This window comes from Megalobrama amblycephala, linkage group LG13, assembly GCF_018812025.1.
Source record: "Megalobrama amblycephala isolate DHTTF-2021 linkage group LG13, ASM1881202v1, whole genome shotgun sequence".
Taxonomy (NCBI): domain Eukaryota; kingdom Metazoa; phylum Chordata; class Actinopteri; order Cypriniformes; family Xenocyprididae; genus Megalobrama; species Megalobrama amblycephala.
This window is the reverse complement of record NC_063056.1, coordinates 41,079,468-41,095,226: the sequence shown is the minus strand read 5'-3', so window position 1 is coordinate 41,095,226 and position 15,759 is coordinate 41,079,468. Positions and strand designations below refer to the sequence as shown.

Genomic DNA, 15,759 nt, shown 5'->3' with positions numbered 1-15,759 from the left:
CAAATATAAAGAATTATCGGTTATCGGCCAAAATTTTCATATCGGCGCATCGCTATTAAAAATAACAGCATTTATTCAAAATAAGAATCTTTTCTATCAATATAAATCTTTACTATCACTTTTTTATCAATTTAACACATCCTTGCTGAATAAAAGTATTAATTTCTTTAAAAAAAAAAAAAAAAAAAATACTGACCCCAGACTTTTGAACAATAGAGTATATTGTTAGAAAACATTACTATTTTAAATAAATGCTGTTATTTTTTAACATTTTATTGATCAAAGAATGCTGAAAAAAAGTATCACAGGTTATAAAAAAATATTAAGCAGCACAACTGTTTCCAACATTGATAATAATTGATAATAAAGCATATTAGAATGATTTCTGTGACACTGAAGACTGGAGTAATGATGCTGAAAATTCAGCTTTGCATCACATAAATAAATTATATTTTAAAGTATATTAAAATAGAAAACCATTATTTTAAATTGTAATAATATTTTTACTTAATTTTTACTGTTGCCATTTTTACATGATCCTTCAGAAATCATTCTAATATGATGATTTGCTGCTCAAGAAACATTTCTGATTATCATTAATGTTGAAAACAGTTCATATTTTTGTGGAAACTATGATTCTTTGTTTAATAGAAAGCATTTATTTGAAATCAAATCTTTTGAAACATTATAAAATTATTTACTCGTCCTTGGTGAATAAAAGTATTAATTTCTTCAGGAGAACCAAGTCAAGTTTGCAGTAAGGTTGCAATTTGAAGTATAATTGGAAGCTGACTTTTAGTTTTTGTGTGTTTTATTAACAAATAATCACAGGAAATATTTTCTTTTTTTACATTACGAACTGTCAAGGGCTATGATTAATTGCAAAAAAGCATGTTTTTCCTTTTTCTTCTTCTTCTTAATCACACTAAATTAACTTGTTAAATAGACAGACCTTTCATTCTGCTGTTCATACGCTGCTCTGATTTGTTTATCTTCATGTTAAACCCAGACTGCAGGATACAGTCATACGTGCCGCAGGAACGATATGAGGGGAATGTGTTCAGGCAGCAGATGGCCGTGTGTTGGCGGGAAGTGTGAATTCATGTGTGTGTGTGTGTGTGACAGAGGTGAGTCAGGGCCCTGCTGTGCTGCGACTTTGTGGTTGGATCGAGCTCTGGGTTAGTGGGTTTAATCTCTGTCCCGAATGTCACACGCACACAGAAGATGGGAGGAGAAGAAGCTGGAACCGGCGGGAGAAGAGGACACCGGCCGCCTCACGGGGATCTCTGCGGGTTTCATTTGGAGAGAAACAAAACAGCTTTTGTGTTGCACTCATTCATAATTATAAAGAGACAGTCCCGCCCCCAAACTCACGCCATTGGTCGAGTCAGAACACCTCAGAGAGCAGCAAATCAGCATATTTGAATGATTTCTGAAGGATCATGTGACAGTAATGATGCAGAAAATTCAGCTTTGATCTCAGGAATAAATTCACATGGAAAACAGCTTTTTAAAATGGTAAAAAAAAAAAAATCGAATTTTTACTGTATTTTTAATGCAGCCTTGGTTAGCATATTTCTTAATGTTTTTGAAATAAGTCTCTCGTGCTCAAGGAAAAAGTTACTTACAGTTGTCTCTGCATATTAAACTGACATAGAAAGCACTTTAACATTGAATAAACGACACACTTCACCTTTAACAATGCTCAAGGAAATCACCTCAGAGAGAGAAAGCAGCTCTCGAGTATTACAGCTGCTCATTTAGTGAAAATGTGTCTTCTTAGTGCTCATTTCTTGCCAATGCTGTGCAAAATGTTTCCAATAATAAACCTCACGAACAGATGTTCTCCGTCTCACTAACGTTTTATAATCAGTTCACTAAAATGAACTTTTTCAAGTTTTTTTTTTTTTCCGTGATGTATCGCTGCTCTGCACCTGTTTAAGAGTTGTATGTTTGACATTATATTCCCCTCTCTCTCTCTCTCTCTTCAGCTGGGAGAAGAATCCGGCAGACTTTGAGCCATACCATCTAAAGCTGGAGGAATGTATGTCTGCGGACCAGATTCCCACTACGGAACACATCCAAGGCTACGTGAAGAAAGTAAGAAGCTCCTGATTAGCTTCTTGTACACAGAAGGAACACACAACTGAATCATGAATATTCAAATCCGCTCATGCATATTAAAATGTTGAAAAAACATTTACTAGTGATCAGCTCTGCTGTTTACTACATATAAGGTGGATGTTAAATGGATTTTTTTTTAATGACCCAATGCATTATGGGATTGCTTGATTGTGGTATTTCCTCTATGGTACGGTGTTGCCTCCAGGCAATATGGTCTATTTTAGTTTGTTTTTTAATAAAATAAGGCATCTATTGATTGATCAAATGTATCTCAGGACAGAATAACTCAAACACTAATCAATAAAAGTGCAAAAAATGACCATAACATGAGCAACATGGGTCCATTTTGTGTCCTGTTTCAGCACGTGCACACATTTTCTCCAATGAAAAGTGCTTTTTTCACTTGTTTGTATCCATTTAATCACCCACAAAAAATATGAGCCACCTGGCAAGTGAAGAAGTATTTTCAAGAACTGTACATTATATTGCATCAAATGTTTTAGAGAAAATAACAAAAAACTGTGTGTTTTGCCTCAAGGCAACATTGTACCATAATGGAATCGCATAAGGCCATACAGGCATAATAGGTTTCAAAACAAATGTATTATATTTGTAAGGAAAAGAGTGAGAATTATCTAAATATGTTGGCATTTTCACATGATTTTGTAATGCACTAATTCACATACTATATCTGCATATATTATGATCTGCACATTTTCTATAGCACTTCAGAAAGGTGTAAAACACAGGTAGCACTGGCAGTTGATGAGGGCGATGATGAGGAGTCACACTGTGATGAGGAAGATGAAATCATAGTGACAATCTGTGAGGGTGAGAGAGATTAGATGGAGATGAGGATGAAGATGGATATGATAACTTGATATAATAATATAAAGATATGATGGTTTGATAATTCTTGTGTTACACTATGGTACAATGTTGCTTGAGGGCAACAGCTGGATATAAAATGTTACTTTTTATTAAATATGAAAAACTAGATAAATTTGTTTGTTCAAGTGTCTAGTTAAAGAAATTGATGTTTTCAATAAATATATTTCTTTTTTCTACATGAAAATGCCAAATGTTTAAATTTTTCGATTGTGGTACAATGTTGCCTCGAGGCAACAAACTTATACAAATTAAATAAATTAAAAAATTATGAAAATGTTTATTGATATTGTTAAAGTGTCCAAATTTAAGCAGGAAAAACAACATAAATAATTTTTTCCTCATTGATATCATATTGCGTAGCATAGAGGGTTAACCCTCTGGTGCTCTTTGGTCAATTTTGGTCGAAAAATTTTATTTTTATTTTTTTTATTTTTTTGGAGGGGGGGGAGAATTTTTACTGCATCAGAATGGTACGAAACTTGGTAAAGATTTTGGCATTTGTTATGTGAGAACAAAAAAAAAAATAATGTGCATGATTCAAAAAGGTTAAATAGTCCTTAAAAAAAAATAGTCACACTTGTTTTGTATTTTGCCGTCAAAAATGAGTGCATTGGCAACGAATGGAAAGCTAATTTCATCTAGTGGAAACGTTTGGTACTGCACCCAAACAAAATCTTACTGAAAGCTAATTTTTTGAGATATCAACCTCAAATTTGGAACTACGGAGCACCGCACATGACATGCAGGGAAAAAATAGTAGGCTAAATCGTGCGCGTGATTTAGCAAATCGAGGGAACGAAATTGTAAACCGTCCGCCTGATTTAGCAGATTGAGGGAATGAAATAGTAAATCGTGCGCACTATTTACTTTTTTAGACTTGTTTAGATTTAGACTTGTTTAGGCTTTGATTTTCCTCACAGTTTTAGAGTAAAACATATTTTGTTTCAAATTTTAAATTTTAAATATAGTATTTTTATGCATTTTTCATAATAAAAAAATTTAACTTCTATAGCATTTTTGTTTCACTTCAGCAATAATCTGCCAAGTGTCTTGTTTAAAAAGAGACCAAACTTCAGTCTGAGCTTTAAATCTCATCTTCAGTGTTTATATGTTAAAAAGTGATTAACAGTAATAAATGGATCCATAAATATAATTTAGTACCATAAAATCCCCTAAAAATAAAAAACATTATCAAACTAAAATATAGTACATTCATTTCATTGGAACATAGCTACTTGCTACAACTGCAAAATCATAAATCAATGTTATATCCTTAAAACCCTGTAAGATGCTTTGCAGAATATTTCTGCAAACTTGTCATCTTTATTGATAACAATGTCAGCTACTGCAAAACACCACAGTCACTATGGTATTTTTCATAGAAATATTTGTAAGGAGTTGTTAAACAGGGTCTGTTCCCCTGGAGTAATGATGCTAAAAAATCAGCTTTGCGTCACAGGAATAAATTCCATTTTATTTATATATGAAAACAGAAAACAGTTATTTTAAATTGTAATAATATTTCACTGTTTTTACTGTATTTTTGATCAAATAAATGCAGTCTCGGTGAGCAGAAGAGACTTCTTTCAGAAAAATCTTGTGTCCAAAAACCTCTTGGAGTCACTATATAGATCTCAGACCTGTTGCGCTGTGTCGGCGGTGCACATCCGGGCGTGATTAATCGCAATGATCCATCACGAATACGATCCTTCCACCCGTCACATCAAACTCGGAAATTATTCAGTGCCCCCTCACCGACGGAGGAGAAAAATGGCTTCTTATCTATGCAATTTCATTTGCATCATTGTTGCAAATATAATGACAGGACTCCCGGCGTCAGCGTTCAATATGCATTAAACAATGCGCCTGGAAAGGACGGGCCTGTTCCCGGTTTAATTTTAGAGAAAATAACCTGCGCACCTCACAGAAAGTGATTCTGCTGGTGTGGGCGAAGGCGTCAGATGGAGATAGTGGAGGCAGGCCTCAGGCTGGCCTTTATTAAAGCAGCATAATGGAAAATGGCATCATTAGCATTCCTTGACAGTTAACGATTCAATTTGGTTTGATGAGAATTCAAAGACTGGCTTCCAAACGCGAACTGACAATAAAGTGGTAGATGCTCGACTGATTTGGGATGCAGAGGGCAGTCGATGGTGGACCGCTGCCATTGTAATCAGCGCTTGCTAATTTCAAATCGCTGATGGTGTTGAAGAAAGAAAGACGCTTTTGCAATATATTGTTTTGAACTGCGTTTTATTGTTAGGGTAATGTGGCATATCAATCGGTTTTAATGTTCTTACGATGAGGAAACTGGAAATGAATGAAACTACTTTCTCCAAATGAAACTCCTTATCTCGTTCAAAAACACATCATGACGCTTCTCAAGCCAGTACGAGAGGTTTATCTGGTCGTCCATGTTGACAAGAACAGCATAAAATATGTTCAAGATGTCAGTGAATTTTGAGGAGATCTGCAATGCTGGACCAAACGCTAGACCAGGAACAAATCGGCACTACATAAAGTTAAATCCAAAAATATGATGGTGTAGTAAAAAATGAGATTTTTTTTTTAAAAAGTATTTTTTACTAGAAGTCTCTTCTGCTTATGCACTCTATAAAGTGCAACCCAAGTTGTGTTGAAAATGGACAAACCCAGCAGTTGGGTTAAATGTTTGCCCAACGTGCTTTTAACCCAACTATTGTTTAAAAATTGCTATATGGCTGGCTTAAAATGAACCCAAAATAGGTCGGAAATTAAAATCAGACACATAATTAAAGTAATTTTTAAACAATACTTGGGTTAAATAAAACTACCCAGGACAATGAGCAAACATTTAACCCAACGGCTGGGTTAAAACAACCCAGTTGCAACTTGGGTTGTTTTTAGCCCAGCATTTGTTAGAGTGTGTGATCAAAAACTCAGAAAACATTGTGAAATATTATTACAATTTATAATAGCTGTTTTTTTACGCAGCAAAATCTGCTTAGAGTACATATGGTCAATCTCTAAATAGTGTTAAAGTAACACTGAAACAGAGTTAAAGTCAATTGAAGTTGTGTTTATCTTTTCTTCAGTGATTCTGCTTGTTAACAGCAGGTGTTCATCACTAATGCACAATTATCACTTAATTAATTGCTTAATTATCTCATTAACTTTAACTCTGTTTCAGCGTTACTTTAACACTATTTAGAGAGGGACCATATGTACTCTGAGCAGAGCAGTGTTAATTTCGTTGACGAATAATTTTCGTCATAATTTTCGTCAATGACATTTTTTCATGGACGAAAACGAGATGATGACTAAATAAAAATGCATTTTGAATGACTAAAACTATGACTAAAATCTACTATAATTTTCATCAACGAATAAAAACGAGACGAAAATGAAAGAGAGGGACGATTTGGGAAGATATCCAGTCAGGACTGCTGTCCTGTGTGGAAGATGCGCACATTTGAAGTGTAACGTGCTGATCTTACCGCGGGAAACGTGGCACTGTTGCGCCCTCTGCAGGCTCATCTCTACAGCACCACTTCAGACTGCTTCGCAATTAATGAATAGCGCACATTTATGCCATGCAAATGCTTATGAGCTAATGTTGATGAATTATGACAATGTTTACTACACAATGTTTATATGGTAATATGTTTTAGACGGTTGTAAGAAATGCATATTTTATCACCCTCATGATCAGCCTGCTACAGACATTTCAGAATAAGAGTCACGGTGTATTTCGGGATGGTTTATAATTTTTTTTTTTTCTTGGTCATTATTGTTATTTTGTTTAAACAATAAACTGTATTTAATTTAATTTCTATTTAATTCATAGTAAACTACTGTATCTTCTGTCACAGGAAGGAAAGACTAAGACATTATTTGACACATTATTCAATATATTTTACAAGTACAAGGGTTATTATAGTTAACTAAACCTAAAACCAAAGAAATCTTCATTACTTGAAATAAACATTAACTGAAATAAAAAATAAATATGTAAAAAATGTAAACTTATTTTATTTCATCTAGTTTCTAAGCTAACCTGCGGTATTAAAATAACAAACAGAAATAAAAACTTATAGACATTTAAAAGCAAAAACTAAAAGACATAAACACACTAAAAATTACAAAAACTTTTACTTCTAAAATGACAATGAAGAAAGAAAAACTAAAAATCAAATCTAATAAAAAATTTTAAACGAAAACTATAATAGTACCTCAATTATAAGTGTGTCAATTCCTGAAAAGCACTGAATTTTGCTCTTTCATGTCTTTTTGCACTTGAACGGCCAAAAACGTCCGCTTTGGCGAGCAATGTACAGTTTGGTGAATGTATATCAGTGTATTGGATCTGTGAATTGTTAGAGAAATGCTTACTTAATGCATTACAATTTAACTAAATTAGATTTTAGTCAACTAAATTTACTGTAGATTTAGTCGACTAAAATCTCATGATATTCAGTCGACTAAAACTAGACTAAAACTAAAACAATTTCCTAAGACTAAAATATGACTAAAATTAAATGGCATTTTAGTCAAAAGTCTATGACTAAAACTAAATCAAAATTTGCTGTCAAAATTAACACGGGAGCAGAGTTGATTTTACTCTGGGGATTTTGCGGTGTATGTGAATATATAGTAAAATGTAATTTATTCTGTGAATTTCCAGCATCGTTACTCCAGTCTTCAGTGTCACATGATATTTCAGAAATCATTCTAATATGCTGATTTGCTGCTCAATTATTATTGGTTCTCAATTATTATACTTGATCTTATTGTTATCATTGTTGAAAACTGCTTATTTTAATAATCTTACTTACCCCAAACTTTTGAATGGTACTGTATTACGGTTCACTGATACTGCAGAGCTGCGTGAGAAGGCTTTTCTTATGTTAATGACTCCGCTTACGTGCTTGTTTTGTTCTCAGAGCACATGGGGAAGATGACTTAAGTTGTCCTTAGCTTTCCTTATTGTCGGTTACAGTAAACAATCTCATTGTTTAAGCAGGATAAACCAGCACTAGCATGGAAATTCATGTCGGTCTAAACCGGCATTGATTTTCAGCGAGCAAAATATATAGTCTTACTCTGTTTATCTCTCTTCCCAGCAGATCCAGGATGCTGCGGATCAGGGCATCATGTTTGTGGGCTTCATCCAGGAGCCAGCTGGCCTCCGCCCACACGTGCCACGGCACGGAGAACCGGAGGAACCCTCCCTCTCCCTGCACTCCAGCCCCAGCTCGCTGCACGGCTCCGGGCTCACGCCCAGCCCCAGTCCCCTGGAGGAGCCGGAGCTGGGAGACGAGTCTGGAGCGGAGAACGAAGGGAAAGACGGGGGAGGTGAGGCTCTGACAGAGGGCGTGAAAGCTTCTGAAGGTGGAGAAGGAGATGATGTCTCTGTTGAGACATCAGCCATGTTGAAATCAGGATCTGGTGAAACACAGCAAGGAGATACACTGACACACAACAACAACGACACGGCCAAAAACAAAGACACGAGCGAGAAAGCCCTGACGAAGAGTGGTGGGTTGATCGTCTTTATCCTTTGATCAATCGAAATCTCACAAAGTTATTTTACGAAAAAATGAAAGTGCGTTTTAGTTTTGACATATAATGCTGGCCAGGGCTGGGTGATGTTTTTCAGTAAGTTTTTGATAATATTCACTCTAAAAAATGCTGGGTTAAAAACAACTCAAGTTGGGTTGTTTTAACCCAGCAGTTGGGTTAAATGTTTGACCCAACCTGCTGGGTAGTTTTATTTAACTCAACTATTGTTTAAAAATTACTGTATTGCTTGCTTAAAATGAACCCCACATATGTTGGAAATTAACATTTATTAATTAGATTAATGAATAATAAACAATAAACATTTATTAAAGTCCTTGTTAATAAATGTTCCTCTAGTAATTATGTATCTGATTTTTAATTTCCAAACTATTTTGGGTTCATTTTAAGTCAGTCATACAGTAATTTTTAAACAATAGTTGGGTTAACTACCCAGCACGCTGGGCAAACATTTAACCCAACCACTGGGTTAGTCCATTTTCAACCCAACTTGGGTTGTTTTTAACCCAGCATTATTATTATTTTTTTTTTTTTAGAGTGTATAGGCTACTGTTCAAAAGTTTGTGGTTGATAAGATGTTTTTGAAAGGAGTCTCATGCTCAAAAATACAGTAAAAACAGTAATATTGTGGAAAAAAATATTTCAATTTAAATTAATAGTTTTCTATGTGAATATATTGTGAAATTTAATTTATTTCTGTGATTTTCAGCATGATTACTCCAGTCTTCAGTGTCACATGATCCTTCAGAAATCATTCTAATATGATGATTTTGCTGCAAGAAACATTTCTGATTATTATCAGTTGAAAACAGTTGCATTCATATTTTTGTGGAAATAGTCAATTAGCAGACAAGCAAATCTCTGAATAGACGTTGAAAAATTGGCTTTAGAATTCAATATATTATGTCATTTTTAATTATTGGTCCATTTGCATGTGCAGTTTGACATTTTTTTGCAAAACTAGTCAAAACACCCACTGAAGTGCACTAAAATCACTGCGATATTTATAATGTTGCTTAGTTTTAATATCGACGGCATAATCTATCGCCCAACCCTAATGCCAGCTGTTTTTCTTGAAGCGTTGATGACAATTAGAAAGATCATAAATCATCTGACTGCTAAAAATCCAGCTTTGATCACAGGAATAAATTACAGTTTACAATATATTCACATAGAAAAGAGTTATTTTAAAGTGCAATAATATTTCACAATTTTTACTGTATTTTTTTTGATCAAATAAATTCAGCCTTGGTGAAAATAGATGATTTCTGTAAAAAACAACTTTTGAATTGTAGTGTATAAATACTTTAAAATGTAAATATTTAATTCTAAAAGTTTTGCATTGCAATAATAAAAAAAAAATCAGTGATGTGTTTTGATAGAAGTCTCTTATGCTCAAAAATACAGTAAAAATTCTGATTATTAGCAATGTTGAAATTTTTACAATGTCTATTCATATCATGTGTCATATTTTAATTATTGGTCCATTTGACTTTTTTTTTGTGAAACTAGTCAAAACACCAAATTAAGTGCATTAAAATCACTGCAATTTTCACAATGTTGCTTAATTTTAATATCGACGGCATAATCTATCGCCCAGCCCTAATGCCAGCTGTTTTTCTTGAAGCGTTGATGACAGTTAGAAAGATCATAAATCATCTGACTGCTAAAAATTCAGCTTTGATCACAGGAATAAATTACAGTTTACAATATATTCACATAATATATTAAATAATATTTCACAATTTTTACTGTATTTTTTTTTTTTTTTGATCAAATAAATTCAGCCTTGGTGAAAATAGATGACTTCTGTAAAAAACAACTTTTGAATGGTAGTGTATAAATACTTTAAAATGTAAATATTTAATTCTAAAAGTTTTGCATTGCAATAATAAAAAAAAATCAGTGATGTGTTTTGATAGAAGTCTCTTATGCTCAAAAATACAGTAAAAATTCTGATTATTAGCAATGTTGAAATTTTTACAATGTCTACTCATATCATGTGTCATATTTTAATTATTGCTCCATTTGCATGTGCAGTTTGACATTTTTTTTGCGAAAGTAGTCAAAACACCAAATTAAGTGCATTAAAATCACTGCAATTTTCACAATGTTGCTTAATTTTAATATCGACGGCATAATCTATCGCCCAGCCCTAATGCCAGCTGTTTTTCTTGAAGCGTTAATGACAGTTAGAAAGATCATAAATCATTTGACTTCTGGGTGTCACATACTGTGAAAGCATCTTTCACTGGCCTTTTTTGTCTCAAGAAAAGCATTGTCACAGAGTTTTCGAGCAATGCTTTGACGTATGGGATTGGGCAGATTTGGCATTTACAAAAACCCACACAGCGGGTGCTAGATTAGGCTTTGTTCACCCTTCTTTTTCCGCCAGTAACCAGATGGGAAACCTCATTCTCAACATTAGCTAGGGAGGCATTTTTTGCAAAAACTGTTGCATTGTGCACAGAGCTCGCCATACCATGTGAATGATGCATGCTGGGAGTCCTGTGCACGGGTCTCCATCTGGATGTGGAAGTGACTTCGTCAGCAGTGGAATGATCCTCACGCTACACCAATTTTTCTCATTCAGCCACAAAATGACAGCTGCCAGGAGTCCTATGGCACAGCGCTGTGTCTTTATGACTTATCGCCACTGCTGATAAATACAGTCATTCCTCGCTCAAATCCCTCTAATGCTCCTGGTGAACATCTATAAAGCATAATGGCGCTGGTCAGCAGTGTGAAATGCTCTGAGGTTTGTCAAAGAAAGGGTTTTTACATCCCGCAGAACAGCTCGAGGGAAACCTGCATTCAAAAAGGAAAGGCACGGTTATCTGCATTCCATGCACAGCAGTAATTCAAAGTGCTTTACATACTAAAATGAAAATTAAAAGGCCAATATTCTGGGTTAATCTCATGAGATACATTTTAAAGAAATAAGAAACTCATTTTGTCTGCGTGAGATTCTCCAGCTTTGTTGTTGTTGAGCTGTTAAAGCTCCGCCCTCTTCTGGAAAGGGGGCGGGGAGCAGCAGCTCATTTGCATTTAAAGGGACACACACAAAAACGGCGTGTTTTTGCTCACACCCAAATAGGGGCAAATTTGACAAGCTATAATAAATGATCTGTGGGGGATTTTGAGCTGAAACTTCACAGACACATTCTGGGGACACATATTACATCTATATTACTGGTCCCCTTTAATGATAATAACATTGTTTGTAGCTCTAAGACTATGAAAAAAAATGAGCCTTTTGAAACACTGGTTCCCTTTGGAATTTTAAAAAAGTCTGGTTTTCCATTATATATTAAAAGATAAAAAAGTAAAAGATTTGAAGTAAAACAATACATTGCATTAAATGGTAGGCATGAAGTGCAATAGGGTAGTTAACCAAAGAAAGGCACAGAACAGGAAATTAATTAAAAAATGAATTGAGTCGACTGATAGTGATGATTAATTCTGCCTGCATTGTTTTAACACACGATACACAAAGGAAATTTAGTGCAAATGCTAAAATACAACATGCAAGAAATTGTTCATTTGAGTTCAAAAACATCTATTTATATCCAGGACTTTCACTATCAGCCGGTGGGATGCAATCCACATCCGAATATTTCCATAGTTATCAGCTCCTCTGTAGACGGAGGTCAGGACTTTTTGGGGATGTGTTTGTGTGTTGATATGATGCAATTCAAGTGCGGATTAGGCAAACACTTGATGGCATGTCATGTTCCTTGCAGATATCCAGCGTGTTTGACCTTGTGGAAAGGGTTAAGAGTGATCATATAGAGCTTGAAGGGGTCGTTTGTGTGCTTGTTTCTGCACTAAATGTCCAACGCTTTACCAAACCCCTCTGGAAGTTAGCGAAGGTCACAGAGTCATTGGCTTTCATGTGTGAAGAGCATTACTTTCTTCACATGTCGTCTGTTACAGACTGTATTTAGAGCTGCAATGGCAGCCAGTTAATATTCGGGTGGATTTAATTAAAACATATCCACTGTCACCATTTACTTTCATTACAATTAAAGGGGTTCTCAGTTTAGTTCAGTGTTTAAGGACTACAACGCATGGCTGGTAGGCTTCTTCCTGGGTTAGTGACATCACAAACCCTAAAATTTACATAAACCCCGCCCCCGAGAACACACAACAAAGGGGGCGGGGCCACGTTGTGCTGCTTTAGAGAAGAGGAAGAGTTGTTGTAGTAGAGTGTTGTTGACATGCCGTCATTTTACGCCGGACTGCTTCACAAACGAGGGTCAATTCAACACAAAAGATGGACATGACGGCACATGCTAGTGGATGAGTTGAATCAACTCCACAGCAACTACATCAATTTATCTACTAACCATTCAGAAACGTCTAAAAGTTGTAACTTCTTCCTGAGTCTCTCCATCAGTGTCGACTCCGGTTTGAACAATGTAAGGCTGAACACCGTTACTGACAATCCTCATTTTGGCTGCGTGAGATTCTCCAGCTTTGTTGTTGTTGAGCTGTTAAAGCTCCGCCCTCTTCTGGAAAGCGGAGCTCATTTGCATTTAAAGGGACACACACCCCTGTTTTTACTCACACCCAAATAGGGGCAAATTTGACAAGCTATAATAAATGATCTGTGGGGGATTTGAGACACCAGAGACTTATATTACATCTTGTGAAAGGGGCATTATAGGTCATCTTTAATGCTGAACACCACTACTGACAGTTTCTGATATTTTCAGTGCGTGAGATTGTCCTGTTTTGTTGTTGCATGAGCTCTTGAAGCTCCTCCCTCTTGTGGAAAGGGGGCGGGGAGCAGCAGCTAATTTGCATTTAAAGGGACACACACAAAAACGGCGTGTTTTTGCTCACACCCAAATAGAGGCAAATTTGACAAGCTATAATAAATGATCCGTGGAAGAATTGTCATTGAAATAAAAACACAAAGAATTGAATTGGTTCATCATTCAAAATATAATTTGATAACCTTTTTTTGTAGCCCTCCTTATTTCCCCTATTTATAAAAAAGGCGAAAATAAAATAAAAATCAGCCTGTAATAAAGCGATGCACATGTACTTTGGACATTACAGGAAATGGATTTATAGGAAGACTAAGTAAAGAACCATGTTGTACCCGAACTGAAGTAAAACAACAATTAATGATTAATTCTCGCAGAGATTTGTGCTGTAAGTGCATTTGTCTCAGAAAGCCATTCAGATCGCTCTCTCTCATTTGCTTTCCTTGGTCCCGTCAGATGCGGTTAATGACTCAATGCAGTCAGCGGCAATCTAAACGATCGCTGCCAGAACAAAAGTGCATCCATATTTATCTTTTCGGTCAATTTCCCATTAGTTCTGAAAACAGGGAGGTTTTACAGGGTAAGCCAGGAACACAAACAAATTCATCTTAGACTATCGCCATCCATTAGGTCCACTCTCTTTCTCTTTGTGGCAGAGGTAAATAGTGTTTTGTTTTCCAGCCAAATGTAATCTCATTGAGAAGAACGAATGGTCAATTCTCCCGAGTGTGGCGGCGGTCTAGTGAGAAATGACGGTCCTAAATACTCGTTCGAGATTGCCACTACATCACCTAATTTCCCTAATTACTTACCTCCGCTAGACCAGGACACCAGCTAATTAGATGTTAAGCCCATCTACAAGCTAATTAATAAAGTGCACGTGAAGGGCCACAGTGAAGGATCCCGCACTTCACAAAGCAACCAATCTCATAACCCTGCTGACAAAACCAGCTTGAGTTTGAGTTATGATGGTTACACTGGTTTAGTCTCAGACTACTTTCCTCTGCCGTTAAATGTGTTTCATTTAGGAGTAACACTTATGTTTTATAATTGAAATCAATGTTTCACATGTCCACAGGTGCCGAGCTCTTTGGATTGTTTAACTACCCGGGTCGCCGCGAGGGTCAGTTTAAGTACTACACGGTTAAAGTGCCTCTACGAGTGCAACCGCAGGGCGAGGGCATCTGTACTTTGGAGGCGAACTGGCTCGATCACATGACTCAACATTTCAACAACGGAGCTTCGCTAGTGGACGGATACTTTCAGCTGGCCAATGACAGCGGTGAGTTAGTGGTGATGCTTCTGAAATGCAAAGAATTATGCATTGACGTTTGTTCACACTAGATGTCATTTCTCTTATTGTGAAAATACCATGATGCAGTGATAACATCAGTAAACCGTGAGACTTCGATATACACCAGGGTTCATTCTTTTTGATTATATAAGATTTTATATTATATGACAATATTATATACATGCACTTGCAAAGTATTTCATAGACAAAATACTACATGGTGCTAGAGTTCAAAAACAACATTGTATTACCATATTTTGTAAAATGTAATTAAAAAGTGGAATACATTTCAAAATGATATGCATAAAAATGCAAAATTGATTAAAAACGTTTTAAAAATGGAATATATCACTAAATAAATAATAAGAAGAAGAACGACAAAAATAATAAAATGCATAAAATAAAATTCTGAATATTAGATTTCTTGATAAAAGTAATACATAAGGAAAATATATTAAAAAGTGGAATAAACTAAACTTAATTAATTCCAAAATGGGATGCACACACAAAAAAATTGACTAAATTAATACATTTTAAAAATTAAATAACTAAATTAAAATAAATGAATAAAAATAAAAAACAAATCTTGAATACCACCTTTTACCATGTTTTGTAAAATGTAATTAAAAAGTGGAATACATTTAAAAATTATATGCACAAAAATGCAAAATTGACTAAAAATGTTTTAAAAATGGAATATATCACTAAATAAATAATAAGAAGAAGAAGAACGACAAAAATAATAAAATGCATAAAATAAAATTATGAATATTAGATTTCTTGATAAAAATAATACATAAGAAAAATATATTAAAAAGTGGAATAAACTAAACTTAATTAATTCCAAAATGGGATGCACACACAAAAAAATTGACTACATAAATACATTTTAAAAATTAAATAACTAAATTAAAATAAATAAGAAAAATAAAATACCGCCTTTTACCATGTTTTGTAAAATGTAATTAAAAAGTGGAATACATTTCAAAATTCTATGCATGAAAATGCAAAACTGACTAAAAACATTTTAAAAATTGAATATATCACTAAATAAATAAGAAAAAGAAGAACAAAAATAATAAAATGCATAAAATAAAATTCTGAATATTAGATTTC

General features: G+C 34.8%; 1 protein-coding gene across 2 annotated transcripts in view; it reads left to right on the top strand.

Annotated features, from left to right (window-relative positions):
• LOC125243749 (raftlin) overlaps positions 1 to 15,365 on the top strand; it is an 84,501-nt gene extending 69,136 nt beyond the window's left edge. Inside the window, exons 4-6 of one of the 2 annotated variants that reach the window (XM_048153575.1) lie at positions 1,992 to 2,100; positions 8,121 to 8,532; positions 14,428 to 15,365. In XM_048153575.1, the coding sequence (XP_048009532.1) occupies positions 1,992 to 2,100; positions 8,121 to 8,532; positions 14,428 to 14,693 (787 nt within the window). In that variant the 3' untranslated portion in view covers positions 14,694 to 15,365. Of the gene's footprint in view, positions 1 to 1,991; positions 2,101 to 8,117; positions 8,533 to 14,427 lie in introns of both variants that reach the window. The other variant, XM_048153574.1, reaches the window with a different exon arrangement.
• The last annotated feature ends 394 nt before the right edge of the window (positions 15,366 to 15,759 follow it).